The sequence below is a fragment of the Lepidochelys kempii genome, chromosome 4 (assembly GCF_965140265.1).
Source record: "Lepidochelys kempii isolate rLepKem1 chromosome 4, rLepKem1.hap2, whole genome shotgun sequence".
NCBI classification, from domain to species: domain Eukaryota; kingdom Metazoa; phylum Chordata; order Testudines; family Cheloniidae; genus Lepidochelys; species Lepidochelys kempii.
In genome coordinates this window covers 97,370,515-97,394,454 of record NC_133259.1, presented here as the reverse complement: position 1 = coordinate 97,394,454, position 23,940 = coordinate 97,370,515, and the positions used below count along the sequence as shown (strand labels likewise).

General features: G+C 41.9%; 1 protein-coding gene across 1 annotated transcript; it reads left to right on the top strand.

Annotated features, from left to right (window-relative positions):
• Window positions 1-206: 206 nt before the first annotated feature.
• On the top strand, window positions 207-12,643 carry LOC140910014 (uncharacterized). The gene is made up of 3 exons (XM_073340115.1): window positions 207-306; window positions 4,864-4,984; window positions 9,955-12,643. The coding sequence occupies exons 2-3, from the start codon at window positions 4,920-4,922 to the stop codon at window positions 10,556-10,558; spliced, it is 669 nt and encodes a 222-aa protein (XP_073196216.1). The 5' UTR covers window positions 207-306; window positions 4,864-4,919; the 3' UTR covers window positions 10,559-12,643.
• Window positions 12,644-23,940: the final 11,297 nt, after the last annotated feature.

Sequence of the window (23,940 nt, the reverse complement as noted above, 5' to 3'; positions counted from 1 at the left end):
GTCTTTGCCGCCCCAAGCAGCGTGCCAAATTGCCACCACCGCGAGCGGCTGAAGAGATAGAAGCTGCCGCTGAATTGCCGCCTCCGCAAGCAGCTGGAGAGATGGGAGCTGTCGCCAAATTGCCGCCGCCACGGGTGGCTGAAGATAGACGCTGCCTCTGATTTGCCGCCATGGGCGACTGAAGATAGAGGCTGCCGCTGAATTGCTGCCGCCGCGGAAACACCCTAACGGCACACGGGCTGCCGCCCCTTGCAGATTGCCGTCCCAAGTACCTGCTTGGAACGCTCGTGCCTGGAGCCGGCCCTGGTTAGTAGATTACAGATTGTTGTAATAAACCATACATCCAATGTCTTTATTAAAACCATGATTTTTAGTGTGTAACAAAGCTATGAATTTAAGCTCACTGGCTGGTCTTTTGAAGACGTTTTGCAGGTTTCTGTTGGAGGACCAGGGATGAGAGGTCAGATACAGAGTGATCATTTTGTGAAAAGTGTCCACCTACAAGTGATCTGGTATTTTTGTCTCATCATTTTTCTGTGTGAGTTCATTTGAGAGCATAGTATTTGTCTGGTTTCACCCACATAGTTGTTACTGAGGCAGTTAATGCACTGGATGAGCTATATCACATGTTGTGATAGGCATGTGTAGGACCCATAAGTCTTGAAAGGTGTGTTGTGAGGGGTATTGATAATTGCAGCAGATCATTGCTGCAGGTTTTGTCTCTTGTTATGGCAGGATTTGGTGCCGCTTTGAGTTGGTGGGTCCTGGTCTGTGGACAGCTTGCTTCTGGTGATGAGCTTGGTGTGATGGGACGGTGGGTTTGTTTTGAAGGCCAAAAGAGGGGATTTGGGAAAGATTTCTTTCAGAATGTGGTCCCCACTGAGTATGTAATTGCTGTAATTGCTTAATGATACCCTGTATGGGTTCCAGTGTGGGGTGGTAGGTGATAACTAGGGGTGTGTGATCAGAAAGCTGGGGTTTTTTTCCATATTGAAGTAGTTCTCTTAGGATATTCGGGTGACCTGTTCCATAATGTGATCTATTTCTCTGATGGAGTGTCCTTGTTTGGCGAAGGTGACTTTTAAGTGTGCTATGGTGTACATTCTGGACTTTCTCCTCAGAGTATATTCCGTGGTATCTGAGTGCATGGCTATAGATAACAGATTTCTTGGTATGTCTGGGGATCTGTGAAGGTACGTGTGGTGAACTGTGGGTTTCTTGTAGATAGTTGTCAGTAGCGTTCGATTGCTGAAGCTGATCATGGTGTCCACAAAGTTGATGTTGGTGCAAGAGTTTTCTAGAGAGAGTTTGATGGCTGGGTGGTGGTTGTTGAAGTTGTGGTGGAAATTTATGAAGGAGTTTAAGTCATCTGTCCAAAGGATGACAGTATCATCAATTTATCTCAGGTATATCACTGGTTTCATAGTGTATTTGTCTAGAAATACTTCCTCAAGTTTGCCTGTGAAGAAGCTGGCATATTGGGGAGCCATCCTAGTACCCATGGCTGTTCCCATGGTTTAGACAAAGTGTTTGTTGTTGAATGTAAAATTCTTATGGGTGAGGATGAAATGGATGAGTTTGACGATGTGTTTGGAGTGGGGATCTGAGTGTTGTCCATTATCTTATAGATCTTTGAGGCAGGCAGCAATTCTGACATTGTGAAGGATATTGGAACATTTTCAATATCAATATACTGATGAGATGACAGTGCAGATGGGAAGCCTACAGATGGAAAAGTAGCACAAATGCCCCTTTAAAGTACATGCATGAGGTGTAGTATGAAGAAATGCAAAAAAGACCCATCTTGATCCTCAGGAGTGAATAATGGCACATTTGCAAATATGCTAAAGTGGATCTTGCTATTGCTATAGTGGATTTTCAATGTGAGTATCTAAACTGTTTACAAAGGATGGGATTTTCAAATATGCTCATTGCTGGCCCAACTCTGCTCCGATTTCAGTAGTAGCAGAATTAGGCCAATGCTGAGCACTACTGAAATTCCCACCCACCCAGAGATTCTGAAAAGGGAGTTCCTCCAGTAGGTGAGCAGAATGGGGACAGCTTTGCCATTGATAAAGGCATGTATAAAATAGTACAATATAAGGAACATGTATTTCATATGCATATTGACAGGTATTTATGAGTATTGAGATAAAGTATTTATTGTTGAACACGTCAGCAAATGCATAGATTACATATGCATTTATCACCAATAGTGTTTGAAAGGAGGCACTGAATGGAAAACAAAAGCTGCACAATAAAATGGATGGGGGTTGATTTGTGATACTGGGCAAGAAACTGGAGGTGGTGGGGGGCCAAAAAGGGAAGCAATGGGGAAAGTGAGTGCATAACAGCCACACTTCCCTGCACTCGTGCTGGATTATAATATCCAAAGTGAAAAGAGGCAAGCAGTTGGTCACTAAAGGTAAAGAACTGTAAATTCCAGCCAACAATTATTTTGTAGCAAGGGCTTGCTTTATACACTCACAAGGAGTGGGGAGGGAGTTTGTCAGCCATTTAAAAGACCTCTTGAACCAGTATGCAAAGGTCAATGCACTCATTGTCTTTATTAGTATGGGTTGATTTCCACAGGAGCAGTCGATCAAATGTTAGATGCTGGACGACAGCCTCATGAGCTGCAGTATTTGATATGCCACCTGCTTTGTGAGTAAGGTATAGCATCGGAAAAGAATGGTCTTTTGGTTAAAACTCTGGACTAAGACTTGGCTGCTCTTGGCTCAGACCTTGGCTGGTCCACAGTTTTCCTCAGTTACTCATGTGTAAAATCTAATTCACATGGCTGTGCTGAGGATAAAACCATTAATGTTTGTGAAGTGCATAGATACTACAGTGATTCAGGTCACATGATTACCTAAACAGATGGTTTGACACTGAAAAAGAAATTAAAACTATAACTATCAGCCCCAGAGAGACAGCACATTAAGGGTCCTCCAAGAATGACTATTACAGAATAGCAGCACCATTAAACCACTGGAGCAATACAAATTCCACAATAGTTGAATAGACTGAAATCAACCTTTATACCAGATGACTGGGAGGTGGCTAATATAATGCTGACTTTTGAAAGGGCTCCAGAGGAGAGCCTGGTAATTTCAGGCCGGTAAAGCCTAACTTCAGAAATGGGCAAACTGGTAGAAACTATAGGAAAGAACAGAATTATCAGACACAAACACAATTTGTTCAGGAAGAGTCAACATGGCTTTTGTAAAAGGAATTCATGCCTCACCAATCTATTAGAATTCTTCGAGGGAGACAAGAAGCATGTTGATAAGGGTGATTCAGTCAATATAGTGCACTCGAATTTTCAGAAAGCCTTTGACAAGGTCCCTCATCAAAGGCTCTTAAGGAAACTAAGTAACCATAGGATAGGAGAGAAGGGCCTTCATGGATCAGTACCTGCTTGAAAGAGTAGGAATAAATGGTCATTTTTCACAATGGAGAGAGGTGCCCCAAGGATCGGTATTGGGACCTGTGCTACAAGAGATTCATTAATGATCTGGAAAAGGGGGTGAACAGCAAAGTGGCAAAGTTTGCAAACTATACAAATTTACTCAAGATAGTTAAGTCCAAAGCAGATTGCAATGAGTTACAAAGGGATCTCACAAAACCAGGTGATTGAGCAACAAAATGGCAGAAGAAATTCACTGTTGATAAATCCAAAGGAATGCACATTGGAAAAAATAATCCCAATGATACATATACAATAATGAGTTATAAATCAGCTGTTACCACCCAAGAAAGGGATCTTGGAGTCACCATGGATAGTTCTATGAAAACTTCTGCTCAATGTGCAACACAGGTCAAAATGGCTAACAGCATGTTAGGAACTGTTAGGAAAAGGGATAGAAAATAAGGCAGAAAATATCATAATGCCATAATATAAATCTATGGTGCACCAATACCTTGAATACTGTGTCCAGTTAAGTCTCCCTACCTCAAAAAGATATAGTTGACTGGAAAAGGTTCAGAGAAGGGGACAACAAAGATGATCAAGGTTATGGAATGGCTTCCATATAAGGAAAGACTAAAAAGATTAGGGCTGTTCAGATTAGAAAAAGGTCAGCTAAGGGAGGATATGATAGCAGTCCATAAAATCATGAACGGTATGGAAAAAGTGAATAGAGCAGTGTTATTTACCCTTTCACACAATACAAAAATCAGGGGTCATGCAATGAAATGAACAGGCAGCAGGTTTAATATGAACAAGGAAGACATAAGCAGTATTCAGCTGGTGTGTCGGCCATGTGCTTATCTTCTGCAGAGGGGTGAGTTTCACCCTGAGAGAGCTAGGAGTAATGCTGTAGAGAAGATATAGTGCTGGGTGTCATTTGTGTACTGCTGGGATGTCAGCCTGTGTTGTCACATCAGTTCTCCCCATGGCTTCATGTAGAAGTTAAATAATATAGTGGTGAAGATAGAGCTTGTGGGACTCTGCAGAGGAGGACTTTGGAAGTGATGGATCAGTTGCCCATCCAATCCAAGAGGAAGGAACACAGGCCATTTCTAGGTATTTCTGGTCACCCATGAAGCTTCTTCGAGATGGGACAGGAACAATTTGGGGATCTGTAGTATCAAATGCCACAGAGAAGTCCAGCAGAATGAGTGTGGATACATTTCCTTTTTCTATAGACAGAGAGAAGTCACCAACAAGATCAACAGGTACTGTCTGCATTAAATCCTGGCCTCAAGTGTGACCTAGAAGAATTCACTGATTAGTGAGCAACAGGTAGTACTGGAGATTTCTTTCCCTAACTTCTCAATTAGTTTGTTTAGAAAGGGGAGTTTACAGACTGGGCTGTAGTTTATGAGGTCTCTAACTTCAAGCAATTGTTTATTTTGTAGTGACCAGATGGTTCTTTAGGGAGAGTGGAAGACTGCCTTCATCAAAGGAAGAATTGATGATCTCTGGTAGTACGGGTCCAAGGAATCCTCTGCTCTCTTTCACCACCCTGGAACGACAGAGGTGAGAATTGCAAATAATGGCCCTGGTTGCCATCAATAGTTCTATAACATCTTCATGGGTGAACAGGGCAAATACTTGGGAGGATGGTGGTGTGCTTCTAGCTCTGCTCTAGACTTCTGTCAAGGTTCCTTCCCCACTCTGAACCACCTCTGAAAGGGTACAGATGTGGGGACCTGCATGAAAACCTCCTTTTACCAGCTTAGGTTAAAACTTCCCCAAGGTATAAACTATTTTACCCTTTGCCCTTGGACTTCCACTGCCACCACCAAACGTTTATCTGGGTTTATTGGGAAAACGTTGTTTGGAAACGTCTTTCCCCCCCAAAATCCTCCCAACCCTTGCACCCCACTTCCTGGGGAAGGTTTGGTAAAAATCCTCACCAATTTGCATAGGTGACCACAGACCCAAACCCTTGGATCTTAGAACAATGAAAAAAAGCATTCAGTTCTTGAAAAGAAACATTTTAATAGAAGAAACAGTAAAAAGAATCACCTCTGTAAAATCAGGATGGTAAATACCTTACAGGGTAATTAGATTCAAAACATAGAGAAGCCCTCTAGGCAAAACCTTAAATTACAAAAAGACACACAGACAGGAATATTCATTCTATTCAGCACAACTTAATTTCTCAGCCATTTAAAGAAATCATAATCTAACGCATATCTAGCTAGATTACTTACTAAATTCTAAGACTCCATTCCTGTTCTGTCCCCGGCAAAAGCATCACACAGACAGACCCTTTGTTTTTTCCCCCAGCTTTTGAAAGTATCTTGTCTCCTCATTGGTCATTTTGGTCAGGTGCCAACGAGGTTATCCTAGCTTCTTAACCCTTTACAGGTGAGAGGATTTTTCCTCTGGCCAGGAGGGATTTTAAAGGGGTTTACCCTTCCCTTTATATTTATGACAACTTCCTATTCTTGGTGTCCTATGAGGTTACCACAGATGCAGAGATGATCATCTCTGTGAAATAAGATGAGAATTCCTTGTAGCAGGAGATGTTATTTTCAGGGGTTGAGTTGGGGCTGTCTGGGTTTGCAGAGTGATTTGTGGGTGAGATTCTGTTCTGCGCCTCTGAGATTCAGCACAGAACGCTAAGGGGACTATGTTGGCTTAAAGCCACCTTTGCACCCTCTTGATCCTGGGCTGCTTTGATATCTGGAGGGTCTCCAACTTAATTTAGACACCCCTGACAACCTACCTGGGCTGCCTTATTGCTGGCAGCATGTCTCAGAATCACCAAAGCACTGCATATTGCAGCCATGCCCCTAACATGCCCCCTCTTTCTCCAAGCCCCACCCGCACCAAACCCCTTTGCCAGGGCTTGCAAGGAGATCCTTAGAAGGCAGCTTTACAGCTGTCTTCCACAGTATCTGTGCAGGAGAATCCTCCCCTAGCCAGAACTGAACTTCTGTATTCCCTCTGTGCTGTTCTAGCCCTTTTACGTATTGTAAAGGGGATGGAACAGGGGTGAGGACTTCACCCATGGTCCAAAAGTGTCCTACAAGACATGACTTTCCTGTCTCTCTGGCAGAGGAGAGGTAAACTGATTTCTGAACAGTTTTCAGTTACTTTTTCCTGGTTTTGGAATTCTGTTTTATTTCTGTCTAAATGTAACTATCACAGATTGTGGAATTCACCTGCATGAAGTTATATAACCGAAACTTGCATAGATGGAGGCAAGGATAGTGACACTACTGCTAAAATGACACATGCACCCAGCAGATTCATGATGGCATGTGCAGAAAGAGATGTACCTCAGCCCCTCTCCAGGCTGGGGTATTCTACATTGCTTCCCTCAACCCCATAAGGGATAAGAGGATTCAACATGTCTGAAGCATCTGAGAATGACTGTGCGAAAAGCTTCTGTAAACTTGTCATAGGACATTTAGTAAAACCTTTAAGAGTAGGAGGTATTGTGAGATGGCAAATGGCACAAACAGACTTCGGGCATTCTCAGAGAAGGCTGGTGGTGAACACAGGTTTATTGGCACTGGTGCAGCAGATATGGAGTAAAACTTTCAGAAGCACATACGTGACTTAGGACTCTATGTCTGTGACCCAAGGAGCTCTTGGTGCCAATTAGCAGAGGACACAGGGGTGCATAGGTGTTACAGGGATTCCCTGGGTCTGGTATTTACATACTAGTTCACCAAAGAGTGTCATGTGAGGACTCAGCTGAAACCTTGTGTCACGCTGATCATCATAACCTTTGTGAAATGTGTGTGCAGATAGTATGTAAGGAGGTATGTATATATATTGAAAACTATGTTCTTAAAGTCTTGAAGTTAAAGACAGGTCACCCAGAGGTAAAATGCCTTAAGACAGGTTCCACAAAACAGGCGGTAGAATATACTTATCTCCCTGGCTGACCATTGTGTATTGTGTATCTTACAATGGAAGTCTATTGGCATTCTGAATCAAATGCTAATGAAGAGATTGCAGGGACTTCAGGAGAAGAAATTAACAGGAAGAGATGAACTGCAGAAGGACCCTGCTTACAGGTAAAAACAAAGGTCTTGTCTAATATATCTAGGGGTGCAGAGAGACGCCCTGACATCCTTCATCTGGGTAGACAAGTCAGTGGGCTTGGACTTAATAAAGGAGGGTATCAGCTATCCAGGCTGAAAAATGTTATGAGAAGGACTTTGGGTAAACAGTACCTTATTAGACAAAAGGGCATCATGTTAGTTATGTTTAGGCTCTGGAATGCGTGTTATGATTTTATTTTATATGAAACCTTTTGTTTCCGTTAATCGTACCTGCTTATTTGCAAATCTCTACTCTGTTAAATAAACTTATTCTTGTTCTCACTATAAACATATCTCAGTGCTGTGTGTTAAACAGAGCAGTAATCCTGAGGTAAAACTAATAAGCTGGTGTGCACTATTCCTTTGGGAACAGGGGCTGGACACTCCAGGGGGATGCTCAAAGGACTTGGGGGTTGGAACGTAACTATCACTAACCTGCAAAGGGATGGCTGAGCCTGAGTAGGCTGAGAGGAGAGTACTTGGGTTGCCTGTGTCTCTTGAAATCAGGAAACTGACCTCTGGCAGGCACAGACTAGGCTTCTTCACGCAAAGGGCAGGTGGTAGTAAGGTCCCTCACAACCCTGGGTACCCCTGAGGAAGTGTCACAGTGTCCCAATGACTTTATATGACACTTGGGCTCCTAAGTGCATAAAGTTCATTTTGAAAATGGGATTTAGACTGATAGGTCATTTAGGTGCTTTTGAAAGTTTTACACATAATCTCTACACTCTGCCTCAGTTTTCCATGTTTAAAATGGTGAAAATACTTTCCTACCTCATAGGGGTATTATGAGAACAAAATCCCCTACTGACTGTGAGGTGTACAGATAGAGGTCATATAGAGAGATGTACAAATTGTAATTTTGCCACAGGCCAAATATATAAAGAGCCAGATGCTATGCTGATTAAACTAGGGTCCGTGGGAGTTTTGTCTCTGTAATGACTGGTGGATCAGATCCATAGTGCCATTACAGACTTTAGACTGCAACCCACCACTAAAAATACTTCCCCTTCTTCAGTAAAACAAGGCAAGTGTTTAACAGGGCATAGGAAAGCATGAAGCCACTTAGAACAGGAAGTGAATAACACTCAATTAAAATTTCAAGGGAACGTACATAGGCAGAGCACAATTAATTACATCAAATGGAATTTGGTTAGGACACTGGAGCTAACATTCATTTGAAAAGCACCATTGGATATTTACTGACAATTTTATCTGAAAGACAGGATTATGTACCTTAGGACCATGCTGGGCATGGTATTCTGTGCAGACACAACAAAGAGTGCCACAGACTGATTCACCAATACTACCTCCTGTAGTACCAGGAAATTCATGGAGGTATCCCATCCAGATTCCAACCCCGACTAATACTCCTTATCTTGTGACTGCTGGCAGTCAAGCAGAACAGCCTTTCCGCAAACCAGAGGCTGCCTGATGGTTGACCTCAGTTTTTTCCAAACTATGTGCCTCCTCTGCCAATTTTATTTGATCACACCTCTTCAAACATCAATTATACTGAGATATTTGCAAGGGGAGGTTAATCCATCTCTGTGCAGTTTCATCCATCAAACAGTGGAATATTTGAACATTTTTCAATAGTCACATACTGGTAATCAACATTTATTGTACTGTCTTTGAAATGCAGGATTGAAAAGGGGCCCAATTTTGATCTGACTGAACAGATTTTATCTCAGTGTACAATAACTTCATTTAAGTTAATGGATTTACTCCTGATTTATACCAGTGTAGTCTGATCAGAAGCAAGCCAATTAAACTTACATACTAAAAATTAAAATAAAAGAAGAAATGACCCAAACTGATTGTCCAACTATGTGGAGAGGTGGCTGGAGTGCTGGCAGTGCATAGATATTTACACATACACACATCTTCTCTTTTCCTCCCACTCCTCTTTCTTCAGTCACCAGGAATGAGGATTTGAAAAGTGACTAGTGAATTTTTGGGTGCCCAACTCGAGATACATTGAAGGGGCCTAATTTCTAGAACATACTGAACACCCACTTGCTGAAAATGAGACCTCTTTAAGATGTCTCAAGCTAAGCACCCAAAATTTGAGGGATCATAAATCACTAGTTCTTTATGAAAATTTAGGCCAGAGCTAGCTGTTGTAGGATGGATGGGCAAGACCAAGAAGGACTAAAATGCTGAATCATGTTTATGTTTTTAAGTTTAGCTAGAAAACTATTTCATTTGATGTTGCTTTTAATTTTGTTTTATTATGTGATATTTGTATGACGTGTACTGTACAAACACATTTCATATTGTATTGAAAAAAATGGTAATACAATTAGAAAAGATGCAGATATTGTGAGACCATAAAACATCTTTGTTTCTATTTCATTTTAAGAGCACTGAATATTTGTTAAAAGTTAGCACATTTCTCAGATAATCTGAGGAGTCGTAAATTAACAACTTGCATTTCAGACAGGGCACAGAAACAACACCTCATCTCATCAGTTCAGACAGACAGAAGATGCCCCTTCAGCATGCTGCTAGCTGGCCAGAGGAGTGCCCCAAGGTTCTGGTTAATCTCTGGTGTAAGAACTGTAGGGACTATGATTTTGGAAGAAGCATCAGAAATGTGAATTTACATGAAAAGCTCTCCAAGAGCCTGGGAGCAGTGGGGATCAACTGGACTGCTGTCCACTGCAGGGAGCATATTAAAGACCTCCAGTCTGCTTACTGCAAGGCAAAGAATGAAAATTGCAAGTCCAGCATCTCTCTGGCTACCTGCCACCGCTATGAAGACTTCTTCAACCAGGTGTTCGCCACCACCCCTGGCACAGAACTCACAGTCCTCTATGACTATCTCCCGAGTGGGGAAGGTATGCTTTTCAGAGTAGAGGCAGAGGGGTCAGGGACAGCACTACAGGTGAGCCTGGTGGAAGAGTCAGAGGAGCAGAACCTGGAACAAACCACAGTGCTGGAACTGGCCTTGGATCAGGCTACACAGCAGGATGGGCTAGGGAACATCTTGGTGCCATATTCCAAAGATCTGTTTTGGGGATGGGCCTGGGGAGGAGTCTGAAGAAGAAGTAGCACCAGGGCAGGACCTGAAGCCAGAGACTGGTAATTAGTGTCAGCCACCTTTATTACATTGAGAATTGCTGCATAAGTAGGCGGAGTTGATATGGAGGAATTACATGCAGGGGGTTAGATTTAGCTTCTGTTGAGGGCAGAATTCAAAACAGCCTTGACAAATAGGTAAATTGATCTGAAATCAACACAACAAAATTCCAGAATGACAAGTGCCAGGTACTTCACTTAGGGAGAAAAAAATCAAATGCACAACTACAAAATGGGGAATAACTGTCTAGGAGGTAGTACTGCTGAAAAGGATCTGAGGGTTAGAATGAATCACCAGTTGAATCTGAGTCCACTGTGTGATGCAGTTGTGAAAAGGATAATATCATTCTAGGATGTATTAATAGGAGTGTCATATGTAAGACAAAGGAGCTAATTGTTCTGTTCTGTTAAGCACCCATAAGGCCATGGGTGGTGTGTGAACTGCCAGCTGGGGGAGGCTAGCCCCCAACCCCGCCCCTTTTGCCTAAGGCCCCGCCCCATTCACACCCCCTGCTGGAGGCCAAAAGCCCTCACATCGCAGCCTCTGGCCCCTGCCCCAGGCTAGTACCCCCAGACCGCCGGGAAGGTGACCAACACCCCTTCCCCCCAGAGCAACGGGAGGGCGGGCAGCATGGCCGCAGCCCCCCGCCAGCTCTGGAGCGATGGGAGCGTGGGTGGTGTGGCCCTAGCCTCCCCATCCCTGGAGCACCGGGAGGGCGGGTGGCACAGGCACGGCACAAGTGGGGGCCACAGAGACTAGTGGAACTATGCTGAGCGGGAAGCAGAACTTGGGGCAGAGTGTAGGTGGGGCCACACTTGACTGTTTGGGGGGGCACAACCTCCCCCAGTTAGGATTGCCAGCCAGAGTGTCCTGAAATCTCCAGAAATTAAAGATGAATCTTTAAGTAAAGACTATGTCATGTGATGAAACCTCCAGGAATATGTCCAACCAAAATTGGCAACCCTACCCCCAGCTTATGATACCCGCCACCCATGCATGAGGCCTCAGCTGGAGTACTGTGTCCAGTTCTGAGCACCACACTTTAGGATAGACGTCGATAAATTGGAGAGCAACAAAAATCATAAAAGGTTTAGAAAACCTGATCTATGAGAAAAGGTTAACAAAATAATTGAGCAAGTTTAGTCTTGAGAAAAGAAGACCTAATAGGGAGCCGATAACAGTCTTTAAATACTGTATGTTATGGGCTGTTATAAAGAGAATGTCATCAACTGTTCTCCATGTCCTCTGAAGGCAGGACAAAAAGTAATGAGCTTAATCTGCAGCAAGGAAGATTTAGGTTAGATAGTAGGAAAAAATTTCTAATTATAAGGGTGGTTAAGTTCTGGAATAGGCTTCCAAGGAAAGTTGTGGAATCACATCACTGGAAGTTTTTAAGAACAGACAAATATCTGTCAGGGATGGTCTAGGTTTACTTGGTCCTACCTCAGCACAGGTAACTTGACTTATGACTTCTCTAGGTCCCTTCCAGCCCTACATTTCTGTGAAAGCCATCCCATTTCCCTGGCACCCCCTTCACTCCCCCTCAATCCCCACTAGTTATTCTAACAAGGATCAAGCAGTTATTTTTTTAGTAATTTATATGCTCAGAAAAAAGAATCTGGGTTATAGGCTTAGCATGCATGTCATAAATATAAAGGGAAGGGTAACCACCTTTCTGTATACAGTGCTATAAAATACCTTCTGGCCAGAGGCAAAGTCCTTTTACCTGTAAAGGGTTAAGAAGCTCAAGTAACCTGGCTGGCACCTGACCCAAAATGACCAATGACGGGACAAGATACTTTTAAATCTGGAGCGGGGGAAAAGGCTTTTGTCTTTCTGTGTGATACCTTTGCCGGGAACAGATCAAGGATGCAAACCCTCCAACTCCTATAAAGTTATTAAATAATCTAGCTAGAAAATGCGTTAAATTTTCTTTGTTTTGGCTTGTGAAATTTGCTGTGCTGGAGGAAATGTGTATTCCTGTTTTTGTGTCTTTTTGTAACTTAAGGTTTTGCCTAGAGGGATTCTCTGTGTTTTGAATCTGACTGCCTGTAAGGTTATCTTCCATTCTGATCTTACAGAGTTGTTCTCTTATTTTTTTTTTTTTGCTCTTCTAATAAAGTTCTGTTTTTTAAGAATCTGATTGGGGTTTTTTGGGGTCTTAAAAATCCAAGGCTGGTTTGTGCTCATCTTGTTTATTCTCAAGCCTCCCCAGGAAAGGGGGTGTAAGTGCTTGGGGGGATATTTTGGGGAAATAGGAACTCCAAGTGGTCCTTTCCCTGATTGTTTATTAAATCACTTGGTGGTGGCAGTGTTTACTTAATCCAAGGGCAAAGACTTTGTGCCTTGGGGAATTTTTAACCTAAGCTGGTAGAAATTAGCTTAGGGGGTCTTTCATGCAGGTCCCCACATCTGTACCCTAGAGTTCTGAGTGGGGAAGGAACCCTGACATGGTGGGAGCAGTGGGATATTTGGGCATATACGCCTCTCTTTGTAATTCTGTTCCATTGATAAACTGTTAGAGAGTTAGACCACTGCTAGCATGGCAGCAGTGTCCAAGACTGTCTGGAGTATAAGTCCCAGTGGCTGTAGCAAGCAGCAAAGGCTCACTGGGGACAGGTATTTGGGGATGGTGGCCCCCCTGTTCATTCATAGCATGTTGTCTGGACTGGAGAGAGGGATCAAAGGTGGGGCGGGAGGGTAGTTTTGCTACTAGCAAGCCTCTGCATCCTAGCTCAACATTTTGCGAAATGTGTGCCTGAATTTTCCCTCACTTCTGGCTGGTGATGCTTGAAAATTTTTCATGCAGGAGAAACTCTACTCTCCATTCATGCATCAGATGCCAAAAAATCTCCTTCACACAGATAGATGGAATACCTCTACAGACCTGGAAACATAGTTCTCCTTTCCACTCTGGTATTTCTAAGAGATTAACATCTTCCAAGATTTTCCTGACCTGAAATAATGTTAAAACCAACATGGGTACCGTGAACCTTATTGAGATGTCCTTCCAATCCTCCCAAACCAGGCCCCAATTTTGTTTTTTAATGAATTTAATATGTAATTCTTATACATTGTGTCTGTGGACTGGCATCATTGATAGCAGGAGCTTCTGAGCAGGCCACAGGTGGCAGCCTTGGCTGTAAACCACCCCCTTGCCCTGAGAGCCTCTGCCACTGATTTCAAATGGGCAAAAACTGCTGCTGAAATGTTCACCACTATCTCACAGACTCTCCATCTGTGACCGGCAATAACAGTGCAGCTGTGAGCAGGAAAAGCTCTTCCATCAGTTCTGGATCCAGGGCTTAGCTCTGGCTGGAATGGACAAAAGCAAGCAACGTGCAGAGCTTCACATGCCATGGCTAGATGTGTTGGTGGGCCAAGAAAACTTCCACAGAGGGGCTTGGGAATGACAGACAAGTTCTCCCACTATACAGCATGAACCAAATCCTAGAGTAGCTTCAGGTAGCAAGATACTAAGAACCCTGGGATACAGGACCTGGATGGCTCCAAAGATATATTCAACTGGAAATACAACATACATTTTTAACAGTGAGGGTAATTAATCATTGGAACAATTTACCCAGGGTCATGGTGGATAGTCCATCACTTGCAATTTATAAATCGATTGGATATGCTCTTGGAATTATTTGTGGAAAGTTCTATGGCCTGTGTTATACAAGAAGTTAAATTACAGGATCACAATGGTCCCTTCTGGCTTTGGAATCTATGAATTCAACCCCAGAAATCCTAGTCCCAAACATGTGCCAATGCAGTGCCAGATAGGGGGTATGTGTGATTCTGCTGTGTGGACACTTGCAGGCAGGCTAGGCAAGCATGAATTAGTATGAACAGAAGCCCAGACTCAGGTACATTCCGCAGTGTAGACATACCCTTGGTATGATACAGGTCAGTGTCCCCTGTCTGTTAGAAACAACCCCACAGGAGAATGTCAAGACAGTTTAACTAATCTTACGTCTTCAATATGGTTCCGAACCAAGATAACCTATATAAAGAAATGCTAGTGCGATCTTACTGCTTGCTGAATCTGTAAATTGATAATTATTCAGCTGATTTATTAAAGTAACACCACACCCTGCTAGGATGAAAAACCAGACCTACAAGATAATCCTCATCTCATGTTTCCGCTGGCTGTAGAGTCTTTAAGTATTTGCTCATATTCTAATAATGAAATTATATATATGCTTTGTACTACAGCTGCAAATGTGAGGGTGAGGTACTCAAGCTAATGATAATCTAATAGGTATATTCCCTCTCTGAATTCTGTGATTCTGGGACCCAGACCTGCAGACATAAAGATGTGTACTCCTCTGAACAGATTTTATTGATGATTATTTCATCCTACCGTTTATTTCATTAGTAAGGTTTTCATGCACATATGAGAGAACGTCAATATTGCTGTTACTGTGTGTGTGCACAAATGGGAGAGCGAAACATCAACTAAGCAGACTGCATTTTCCATGATGATTAATATCACAAGTGGAACAAGCCTGTGTATTCACACCTTGCACGGTTCAAAATAAAAGAAGAGATAGTATTTTTAAAAACTATCTGGAAACATGAAAATGGAAACAAAAAATGAGAAATGAGACATTGATCTTTTATAAGAAAAATATTTATGAAACAATGTGCAGCTATAACTATTTCCCCAATGTATTTTTACATCATACAATTTTGAATTTTCAATAAGGAACTCCACCAGATGAGAAAAAAAAGTATTTAAAAAAATAAATAGGGCTACTCTACGTAGAGGGGAAGGACTGTCCAGTGGGTAGGGTGCTAACCAAGGGTATGTCTACACTGCATACTCCTTATTGTGGTGTGTAGGGTACATACAATGCACGCTCCCCTAGCACAGGTAATAGCAGTGCTATGGTGAGGCACTGCTTAGGCAAGTAAAGACATGCCAAACTTTTAGAGCTCTCTTACACAGCTCTTTACAAGCCCAAGCAATGCCTCTCCCATCTACACTGCTATTTTTAGCAGTGTAATGTCCCACTGCCTCCCCACTGGTGGAGCCTTTCCTTGCGTCCCCAAAAGACTTTGGCAGCAGGGAAAGGCTCTGGCAGGGGGAGTCAGACCCACCGCCACATCCTTTCACTGCTGCGAGGAGCTATACAGTATGGATGCAGCCTGCTTTTCACTGCAGCTTGCAGCTTCATGTGTAGTGTTTGTATCCTACACAGACACTGCTGCTGATGTAGACAAGTATAGAACTGGGCAGATGCTCATTCAGTTCCCTGCTGTGCCACAGACCTTTCTGTGACCTTGGGCAAGTCAGTTAGTCTCGCTGTGCCTCAGTTCCCTATCTATATAATGCAACTAATAGCTCTACCACACAGGGGTATTGTGAGGGTAAATACAATAAAGATTGTGAGATTCTCATATACAGTATTATGGCAATGGTGGGGAGGGAGGGCTTATAAGTACCCAGCACAGCTAGATACTCATAAAGGCATGTTTATAACATATTAATCTATCTTAGGGCTTTATACTGCTGCCCATCACTATAATATCTGAGAACCGTCCACATAAAACTGTCCACATAAAAGCACCAGAAACCTACTGACCACTGTTCCTACCTACATGCCTCCAGCTTTCATCCAGACCACATCACACAATCCATTGTCTACAACCAAGCTCTAAGATACAACTGCATTTGTTCCAATCCCTCAGACAGAGACAAACACCTACAGGATCTCTATCAAGCATTCTTAAAACTACAGTACCCACCTGGTGAAGTGAAGGAACAGATTGACAGAGCCAGAAGGGTACCCAGAAGTCACCTACTACAGGACAGGCCCAAAAAAGAAAGTAACAGAACGCCACTAGCCGTCACCTACTGTCCCCAACTAAAACCTCTCCGGCGCATCGTCAAGGATCTACAATCTATCCTGAAGGACGATCCCACACTCCCACAGACCTTGGGAGACAGGCCAGTCCTTGCTTACAGACAGCCTCCCAACCTGAAGCAAATACTCACCAGCAACTACACACCACACAACAAAATCACTAACCCAGGAACCAATCCCTGCAACAAACCCCGTTGCCAACTCTGTCCACATATCTATTCAAGGGACACCATCAAAGGACCACATCAGTCACACCATCAGGGGCTCTGATGGTGCACCTGCACATCTACCAATATGATATATGCCATCATGTACCAGCAATGCCCCTCTGCCATGTACATTGGCCAAACTGGACAGTCTCTACTCAAAAGAATTAATGGACATAAATCAGACATCAAGAATTGTAACATTCAAAAACCAGTAGGAGAGCACTTCAATCTCCCTGAACTTCACTCAATAACAGACTTCAAAGTGGCAATTCTTCAACAAAAAAAGCTTCAAAAACAGACTTCAACGAGAAACTGCAAAACTGGAATTAATTTGCAAACTAGACACCATCAAATTCGGCCTGAATAAAGACTGGGAGTGGATGGGTCACTACAAAAAGTAATTTTCCCTCTGCTGATACTCACACCTTGTCAACTGTTGAGAATAGGCCACTTCCACCTTAATTGAATTGGCCTCGTTAGCACTGATCCCCCACTTGGTAAGGCAACTCCCATCTTTTCATGTGCTGTGATATATATACTGCTTACTGTATTTTTCACTGCATGCATCTGATGAAGTGGGTTTTAGCCCATGAAAGCTTATGCCCAAATAAATGTGTTAGTCTCTAAGGTGCCACAAGGACTCCTCGTTGTTTTTGATAAAAGCACTAGTTATAGCAAAGTCCCTAGCAGACTTCACGGAGTCTCTGGATCTTCCTTTTCAGGGTCAAAACTGTGTTCAGGGTAAGTTGCAGGGGAGAGGGCTGGTAGGGGTTTAGGAATAGATGGGTATTTGAATTGTGATTTTATAGCACTTATAAAAATCTTTCATGTAAGACCCTCACAAAATTAAAGGCAATAAGTCCTATTCAGAAAACTTTTCTGGTAAGAATTTAAAAAATCAGATGTGTTTGAATCTAGCTAAAACACGTCTCTTAAAATAGACCCTGACTACTCCATTTATAGTTCAGCATTGTAGTGATATAAAAATTGCTGGCAATACCTGCTGGTGAAAATGTAGAACTGAATAACTCTTGGTAATGCATACAATACTACATAATGGTAGGAGAGATAAAAGGAACCGGTGGTTATTACTTTACTGTTTCGATTATTATGTGAAGTTAAGGTGACTGTAAATATGAGTTTCGTGTTCAGATTTGTTTTTATTTATGTTCCATCTTGGATAACTATACTAATTTAAAATTAGAAATGGAGCCTTCCAAGGCCAGGCCTGTTTTGAACCGGATACATTTATCGCCCTCTTTAAACGGGCTCTTAATGTACTGCTATGGATCAGATTATTTTGCCAATGTGCTTTCAGATGTCATAGTCTCTGCTGAAAATTAGTTACCGAAACACAGGAGGAACTGGAATGTGATGGTGGTTTGAATGTACCAACGGTTAACTCCAGTCAGAAGTTAAACAGATTCTGCATGGTTATTTCAAACAGAAAGAAGACATTGACCTGTATCATGCTGAGTTCATAACACCTGCTGATATGGAAGAATTGATTCTGTCTGAAATGAAATTTGTTATTTAGGACTTCACAAAGTAGCTGAGCAATTTGCTCACTTTTAATAAATATTCAATGATATTAAAATGAAATAGAATCAAACTTATGGTCTTACAACAGCTGCAGCTTTTCACATTGTATTTACAGATTTTCATGAAAATCCAGATTTTGGGATACACACAACGTTGTCACTTCAAATTGAATGCCTTTAGATGCTCTTTTTGAATATTGGGCATTATGAGTCATTCATCAATGTGGAAATTCCACTAAAATCAATAGAGTTATGTCAGACCTGAATTTGACTGAGTTTCTGATGGCCCCTTCTAATCTATACATAGAAGTAAACTCACCCTATATATAAAAATGTTAATTATGTGCAAAAAGTAATTTCCTCCAATAAAAATACAGACTAGGAACAGAAAAAAAAAGTCACCCAATCTATACCCAAAAATGCTCCCCCAAGAACAGAAAACCCAAATCCCTTCCCTGCCCCCAACACACTATGCCCTCCTGGTACTAGGATACATACTAAATATAACAGATTGTAATTTTTGGATGCCCCACGCCCAAGGTTTCTGTGGTGCTCACATCTATATAGTTCAAAAGAAAATTATGATAAACAGAAGCCATGTGCCAATAAAAATGCCTAAAGCTCTGGAAATGGGAAAAAAATCAACCCAAAGCAGATCTTAAAAAGAAACAAAAAGATCTTGATTTGAGCCTAACCTAAGTATTTTAGCACTAAGTCAAGACAAATAACTACCAGCTAGCACTGCAAATACAGTAGTTTAGGCTAATTACCAGAAGCTAGATCCAGGATATCATTGCCTGTAAGAAGGAACTCAGCTTTGCAAGCATTGAACTGCTTGACTGAGCAAAATCAAAGCAGCCTCTATGAGATGGAGCAGATCCTCAGCAGTTGTAAATTGGCATAGCTTCATTGAAGTCAATGTAGCTATGCCAAATTACAACTTCTGAGATTCTAGCCCTTTATGTCTAAATGGACCATAACACAGAAAGATATTTAGACCATAGTTGGTAGAACTGGATCTTGAAGGAAGAATTTGTGAGGGTAGCAGCAGAGATAGTGAGGTTTCTTTGAATGCAGCATATGTCACATCAATGAGCACAGTATCATTCATTCAGGACTTTTGTAGCTCATTTCAGGGAGCAGGACAAAGAAGGACCCAGCATTTATTCAGTAGGAGTCATCAGCAACATAAAGAAGATTTCAGAAGACTGGTTTACATAACTATGCTACAAAAAATCTGAGCTCAAAGGAGTGTTCCACCTCTTCTGAACTGCTTATCCACTTTGCTTCCAGTCAGCTTCTCTGGGAGTGGTATAGTAGATAGAGATCAGGGATCTGTAGTCAACAGGACTCTATTTCCCAACTCTGAGTCCATATGCCTATTTATATAACTCACATCATCTTTCTGTGCCTCATTTTGCCCAATGGGTAGGAATTTCAGCACCACTGTGTACCAAAATCTAAAGTAGTTGCTGTGGACCTCAAGTAATGAAATTCAAGCCCAGCCAGCAGAAGTAAGAAATCAAGCAGCTGCACACTGGCTCTCAAAAGAACACATGGCCGGATGGAGATCTTAGTTATGTCAATATAGATGGAATTACTCTGGATTTACACCACTGTAACTGAGATCAGAATCAGGTCTCTGGTGTCTAGAGTAGTTACACATGAATCTCTACTATTTGCTATTGAGATTGGTGCTGCACTTTAGAATATGAAAATTTTAGGTGTCCCTGGATCAAATCTATGTTATAAATAATAACAATGGTCCCTGTGGACCTTCAGTAATGAAATTCAAGCCCAGCAGGCAGTACCAATTACAAGTGCAGCAGAAACATGTTGGCTCCCAAAAGCGCACAGACACAGGCATACACAGACGCTAAGCTCTGGCCTGAGCCTTTTCAATATATTTTTGATTGCTGCTGCTGCTGTGAGTTAGATTTCTTATAATAATAAATAATAATAATAATAATAATAATAAAAATAATGATAAATAACAAATAATAATAAATTAATTAATAAAGTGCTAGGAAAGTAATGATGGTGGTAGCAGGTTTAAGGCTTGGGCTGACAAAGAGCAGCCAGCCAGCACCATACTGACTAATTGCAATGGTGACAACCCCACGTTGTGTTGGTTGAAATCTGCTCCTACCTAAATGTCTCTAATTGTTTCCTCCCCCTTGCACCTGCACTACAGACACAGACAGTCTGGAGCTCTACCTTGCTACTTCTCACCCCCACCCTTCCTCCACCTAAACAATAGGGGCCCAATTATGCAAACAATTATGCAGGTCGACTTAAACAGGACCACTCATATGCATAAAGTTACTCGTGTGCGTTTGCAGGATCAGGGCTTGACTTTTTAATAGGGGAAGTTTTCATTTGTTATTAATAAAGTGTTTCCTGACTGTAGAGCTTCTACAACAGGCCATACAAGAGGCTTTCACTGCAAGCAGCAAATTGATTCCAGCCCCAGCCAGCATCCAGAACTGAGTGAGAAATGATTGTGGAACAATAGGGCTGAGTCAAACAGGGCAGTCACCTGGGAGGTGCAAGACCTACACGCCAGGCTCTGCTTTATATGAGGTAGAAGCGGAATTTTGAACCTGGGTCTCCTACTTCCTGCTTGAGTGCTCTGACCACCAGGCTATCACAGGCTTCTCCTTGGGTTTTTGTGAAAGACAACTAACCTGGCTTGAGAGCTTATCTCCAATGGCTGTGAATCCTCAGTAGAGACAGATGCTTCCTTCCAGCCCCAAGTTAGACAGCCAAATCCTTTTAAGGGACAGGGCTGAGGCCTCACCCCTTGCCTGAGCATTTTGTGAATTCCTTTTTTAGATGTCTAACTCTCCCCATTCCTCATATAGGCAGCCTGGTAACCTAACTTGGGGCTGTGAATTCCAGTAGGCAGCAGGGCACCAAAAGATTAGTGAAATGATTAAAAATATTATAGCAGCCTCTAAAGCTTGTGGCAGCAGAGTTCTCAGCTCTGGATTCTATGACTTTTCATTTAAATTAATTTTGTCTTAGAAGCAAAATTTAAAAAGTAGCTTACTTTTAATACACATAATTTTATAGGTACTTTGGGCCAAATTCATCCTTGTAATTCAACTGACTTCCGCAGGGATAAATTTCACCAGGGAGAATTAGGTCCTCTACCATGAATTTGGACTGGCCCATTAAGCATTTTAACTAGGGGTCCACTTCATTGCTGCTGTAGTCTGAGCTCATTGCGCACCACAGGAGCTCCTTGAATCCTTCTATGCACCCCTTCTGTCACTAGCTCCCTTCCACACCTCTCTATTTCAGTGACTTCTTGCAACTCTCTCACCTTCCCACCCAGTGATGCCCCTCATTCCACCTCCCCCTATGTCAGAGTCCCATATGTTCTCCTCTCCTATGCCAGAGGTTCTGTGTGTCACCCATTTTCTCCTTTGTGTGAACCTATTTCCCCTCCCCCACAGTATGGTCCTCCATTCTCCCCTACATTTTAAACTCTAGTAGAAGGATGGACAGAGATAGAGAGTATTAATGACTGCTATAGACCAGTTATTTGATCTAGAGACAGATTCAGATCTGGTTGAAGCTAATGTGTGTGCTAACCAGGTGCCAAGGGCTTTGCATGTCTTTCATTTCCCCTTTCCAGTTTTTCCATTTTCACCCAAATCCATAAGGTTGTGCCCATTGATGCCTAGAACACGCTGTGAAATTTTGAAATTGATAGGTTGCAGCATTCAAAAGTTACTGCATTACAAACAGATAAATGTCATCGAGTCGAGTGTAGGGCCATCCTTCACTCAGCCAAAAATGACTCACAGTTCTGATTTGCCTCTCACTTGCGTTGCTGTAAATCCAGAGTAGCTCCACTGAAGTCAACAGAGTTACACTGGTGGAACAGAATCAGACTATAACAGGCAAAACTCCCTTTGAATCAGGGTGGGGGACAGCAGAGGGACCCAGTGGATATATGTTAGATGTTTTTATACTTCCAACAATTTACACTGTGATTGAGTCAATTCTATTCTAGATTTCACACATTTAATTACCGATGCAGCCAATGTAACTCCACCTGAATAAATTACAGGTTTCAGAGTAGCAGCCATGTTAGTCTGTATTCGCAAAAAGAACAGGAGTACTTGTGGCACCTTAGGGACGAATAAATTTCCCCATGTTAAGTATCCTCACACCTTCTTGTCAACTGTCTGAAATTGGCCATCTTGATTATCACTACAAAAGTTTTTTTTCTCCTGCTGATAATAGCTCATCTTAATTAATTAACCTCTTAGAGTTGGTATGGCAACTTCCATCTTTTCATGTTCTCTGTTTGTGTATATATATATCTTCTTACTATATGTTCCATTCTATGCATCTGATGAAGTGGGCTGCAGCCTACAAAAGCTTATGTTCAAATAAATTTGTTAGTCTCTAAGGTGCAACAAGTACTCCTGTTCTATTTTGCTGAATAAATTAAGGTAGAATTGGGACATAATTAGTAGTATTACTTTTCTCTTACCTTATACTTGAGCATGTAAGAGCATTGCAGCAGCTCCTCTTCATTACACTGAGATGCACTGTGACCATTTGGTGTGTACTGACACAATAAGTGTGTGTTTATTTTTGATATATTTTATACAACATAAAATTCCACATTTTAAGAGTTGCATGATAATATTTCAACAATACTGCATAGTGACATGATGTATCATAATCACTCAGCAGGAGAGATTTCAATTTATTGTTGTGTCAGTGTAATATTCTTCAGGGTTTCAGACTGGTGCCTAGTTCAGTTTTTAAAATATCATATTTGCCTAGAGAATGTGCTAAGATGAGCCAAAGAATACATTAAAATATCCTTGAACTTAAAAAGCATAGATTGTAATGTGTCTGTAAACAAAGCAAACAGTAGATTGCTTAAACAACTAGGCTTTTTTGCCTTTAGGTCTTTGTGTTGCTTTTATAATATTATTATAAAAAAATCAAAGGGAATGGAATACATTACAATCAACCTTCTGAAAAACAGATGCCTAAAGTCCTTATTTAGGTACTGAAATACATGGTCTGATTTTCAAAAGTACTGAGTACCCAGCAACTCTCATTGACTTACAAAATAAGGCCCTGATCTTGCAATGAGAAAACTACACATAGAACCACTGTATTCACAGAATGCTCCGATGCTCATCTGTCCACACAGCTCTTTCTGCAGCATCAGAGCCTTTGTAAAGGCAGGATTTGTCTCTTGCCTGGTCTTATTTTTAGGTATTATAGGTGTCTCAGGGGAATGCATGATTTCACACACCATACTGAAAGAGTTACAATTCCTAGCCATAATGTGTCAACTCAATGGCAGAATCATAATCTAAACCATGAAGCTGGGAACTTTAGTCCAATATTTTCGAAAAGGGGCTCCTAAAGTTAGGCTCTAAAATCCATATTTGGGCATCTAAACAAGTGACCTGATTTTCAAAAGTCCTGAGCACTCAGCAGATTCCACTGAGACTTCTGTCCTAAGTAAATGCAGATAAATTGAAGACATGGGGCAAATACCACTTTCACGCTGTGGTTGCGTGTGTGAGAGAGCAAAATTTGTCCCATTATTTACGTTACTCTAAAATTTGAATATCCTTGGACGTTCAACTTGTATATCACTTTTGGATTGTACTGTATTTGATTGTAATCTCCTTGGGGCAAGGACAGTATCCTCTTCTATAGTCTGAACTGTGCTG

What these genes read in the sequence shown, in the direction of transcription:
- LOC140910014 (XM_073340115.1), top strand. Translation starts at nt 4,920, where the DNA reads ATGATCTCTGGTAGTACGGGTCCAAGGAATCCTCTGCTCTCTTTCACC. An exon ending in ACCACCCTGGAACGACAGAG is followed by an intron (nt 4,985 to 9,954) that starts GTGAGAATTGCA and finishes CTTGCATTTCAG; the next exon opens with ACAGGGCACAGAAACAACAC.